This window comes from Solanum dulcamara, chromosome 5, assembly GCF_947179165.1.
Source record: "Solanum dulcamara chromosome 5, daSolDulc1.2, whole genome shotgun sequence".
In the NCBI taxonomy this organism is placed as follows: domain Eukaryota; kingdom Viridiplantae; phylum Streptophyta; class Magnoliopsida; order Solanales; family Solanaceae; genus Solanum; species Solanum dulcamara.
In genome coordinates this window covers 2,775,360-2,778,855 of record NC_077241.1, presented here as the reverse complement: position 1 = coordinate 2,778,855, position 3,496 = coordinate 2,775,360, and the positions used below count along the sequence as shown (strand labels likewise).

Here is a 3,496-nt window from a genome sequence, read left to right as displayed (position 1 = left end):
CAATATAATTTTTTCTATTTCAGAGCTCGAAACTCGAGAATTATAATTAAGGATGAAACTGTTTCATCACTGTATCACAAATTCATATTCTATCACTGTACCACAAACTCATGTTGAATCTTGCATTATGAGACCAGTTTGGGAGTGACGACCTCAACAAAATTTTCTCCATCCTAAAGCTCAAAATTCGAAACCTATAATTAATGATGAAACAATTTCATTATTGTATCCCAAACCATATTGATTAAACCACCCCCCTAATTAACCCTTTTCTTGGAACCCTCTTCTCTTTGTCCACTCACTTTCCTCACTAATTTTCAGCTCACAATTTCACCATAGTGTGTGTATATATATACCAACAAAAATCTTCACTCTCATTTCTCACCTAACAAACAAAAATCCCTCATTTTCTCTCTTTGTAAAAATCTTCAATGAGTGATTATAGATTATGGAGTAATAGTAATACTACTAATACATCTGATGATAACATGATGGATGCTTTTTTATCTTCAGATCCACCATCTTTTTGGCCTGGAACTGCTTCTTCAACTCCCAATCGAACTTCCATTTCTCCGGTTCCGATGAACGGAGGAGGAGGAACAGACCCATTAAAAACGATGCCGTTTTTCAATCAAGAATCACTACAACAAAGGCTTCAAGCTTTAATCGACGGTGCTCGTGAATCATGGGCGTATGCTATTTTCTGGCAATCATCTTCGTCTGTTGTTGATTTTGCGAGCACGTCGGTGTTGGGTTGGGGAGATGGGTATTATAAAGGTGAAGAAGATAAGAACAAACGGAGAGCATCATCGTCTTCTCCTAATTTTTTAGCTGAACAAGAGCATCGGAAGAAGGTTCTCCGGGAACTGAATTCCTTAATTTCCGGCGTACAGAACGCCGGCGGCGGCGGAGCAGATGATGCTGTAGATGAAGAAGTTACAGATACTGAATGGTTTTTTCTTATTTCAATGACCCAATCGTTTGTTAACGGAAACGGGCTTCCGGGCTTGGCGATGTACAGTTCAAGCCCGATTTGGGTTACTGGAATAGAAAAATTAGCTGCTTCCCAATGTGAACGGGCCAGACAAGCTCAAGGATTCGGGCTTCAGACGATTGTTTGTATTCCTTCAGTTAATGGTGTTGTCGAGCTTGGTTCAACTGAGCTTATATTTCAGAGCTCGGATTTCATGAACAAGGTTAAATTTTTGTTCAACTTCAATATTGATATGGGTTCGGCTTCTGTGCATTCCGAGCCCGATCCGTCAGCCCTTTGGCTGACGGATCCATCTTCCTCAATTGTGGAAGCTAAGGATTCTTTAATTACAGTTCCTTCAAGTAATGTTAGTAAACAACTTGTGTTTGGGAATGAGAATTGTGAAAATGGTGCTCAAAATCATCAGCATTCTCAACAAACACGAGGATTTTTCACTAAGGAGTTGAATTTTTCGGGTTATGGATTTGATGGAAGTAGTACTAGGAATAAAAATGGAAATTCTTCGATTTCTTGTAAGCCGGAGTCGGGGGAGATACTGAATTTTGGTGATAGTAGTAAGAGAAGTGGGAGCTTGTTTTCAGGCCAATCCCAGTTCGGGGTTGGGCCCGGGCTCGCGGAGGAGAACAAGAACAAGAACAAGAAAAGATCACCTGTATCAAGGGGAAACAATGAAGAAGGAATTCTTTCGTTTGTTTCGGGTGTGATCTTGCCAACTTCAACAACGGGGAAGTCCGGTGGAGGTGGGGATTCGGATCACTCAGATCTCGAGGCCTCAGTGGTGAAGGAGGCCGTTGTAGAACCTGAAAAGAAGCCGAGGAAGCGAGGTAGGAAACCAGCTAATGGAAGGGAGGAACCCTTGAATCACGTGGAGGCGGAGAGGCAGAGAAGGGAGAAATTGAATCAAAGATTCTACGCTCTCAGAGCCGTAGTCCCAAATGTGTCGAAAATGGATAAGGCATCACTACTTGGAGATGCAATTGCATACATCAATGAGTTGAAATCAAAGGTTCAATATTCAGATTCAGATAAAGAAGAGTTGAGGAGCCAAATTGAATCTTTAAGGAAAGAATTAGCCAACAAGGGTTCATCAAACTATCCCGTCCCCCCTCCATCGAATCAAGATCTCAAGATTGTCGATATGGACATAGACATTAAGGTGATTGGATGGGATGCTATGATTCGTATACAATGTGGTAAAAAGAACCATCCAGCCGCGAGGCTAATGGCAGCCCTCAAGGACTTGGACCTAGACGTGCACCACGCTAGTGTTTCCGTTGTGAATGATTTGATGATCCAACAAGCGACAGTGAAAATGGGAAGCCGGCTTTACGCGCAAGAGCAGCTTAGGATAGCATTGACATCGAAAATTGTTGAATCGCCATGAAATTATCTCGGTAGTGACCTCTGTATAATGTATCATCTAAGGAGCTGTTAAAGAGAATTTTCTCTTAGTTTTCTGTATATAAATGTGAAACCAAATACTAGAGATCTCAAGTTGAGGCTTTTTAGTTCATGTAAACTTAGAGATATTATGCAACTTCCTCATTTTGTATTCTTCATGCAGGAAATAAATGAGAAAGCAATAATAGGTGCTGGTGAATTTGATGTTATTAGCAATTTTCATTCAATTGGCGATACTTATTTTGGGACAGAGAGAGTATATTCAATCTTTAGACTCCCTATTTTTGTTGGTTATCTTTTGTCTTCCATCATCACCGGTACCAAACTATCACCGTTATTTCAGGATATTTGTCGTCTCCTACCATCACAAGCACAAAACTATCACCAACAACACGCTCGCCCTTTCTAATGATCAAGGTTAGTAAGTTCATCGATCCATACAATTATCCATGCATGGAAGATTTAGTATGTACTCAAGGATATAATAAGTCAACTTATATTTTTTAACATCTGTTTTAAATCCAACACTTTCTTTTAAATGTCTCTACAACCAAAGTTTCAAAAATTAGTCACATTGGAAGAAAGTAGTTTTTATTAAGGTTAACGCGTGATGTGTGGACTAGACGCGTACATTATAAATCAGGGTGAATTAAAGTGAAGCTAGTAAAGAGTTTGTTTTAGGTTCCAAAAGAAATTTAATGGTGAATTTTATAATTTTATTATCACTTAAACCAATGTTGAAGATTATTAAAAAAAAAGGATTCAAAATTTATTTATTTTGAAGAAAAAAAGAAAGAAAGAAAAACCTTTTACCAAAAATATTTTAGAACTTTAAATTAATTAAATAACTCAAATCTTTATAAATAATTTTTTTATAATAATATTCAAAGTAATGTATAGCAAACACATGAGTCATGACTAGCATCGATTAAGTAGAATTAATCCTTAATTTTATATTACTGTGTGAGGTTAACTAAATAATTTATGTCACTTGAAAATACCTCATTTAAAACAATAAATATATTAAAAATTTTATTTTTAATTATTAATTTTATTGTGACGCCCTTAATCGTAAAAACTTCATTTCAGTGAAGAAGTATA

The 3,496-nt window shown here is 37.5% G+C and overlaps 1 protein-coding gene across 1 annotated transcript; it reads left to right on the top strand.

Moving 5' to 3' along the window:
* The first annotated feature begins 371 nt into the window (after positions 1–371).
* On the top strand, positions 372–2,604 carry LOC129888768 (transcription factor MYC1-like). The gene has a single exon (XM_055963772.1). The coding sequence runs from the start codon at positions 432–434 to the stop codon at positions 2,376–2,378; it is 1,947 nt and encodes a 648-aa protein (XP_055819747.1). The 5' UTR covers positions 372–431; the 3' UTR covers positions 2,379–2,604.
* The last annotated feature ends 892 nt before the right edge of the window (positions 2,605–3,496 follow it).

Excerpts from the sequence above, each read along its gene's own strand:
- LOC129888768 (XM_055963772.1), top strand. The coding sequence starts at position 432 with ATGAGTGATTATAGATTATGGAGTAATAGTAATACTACTAATACATCT.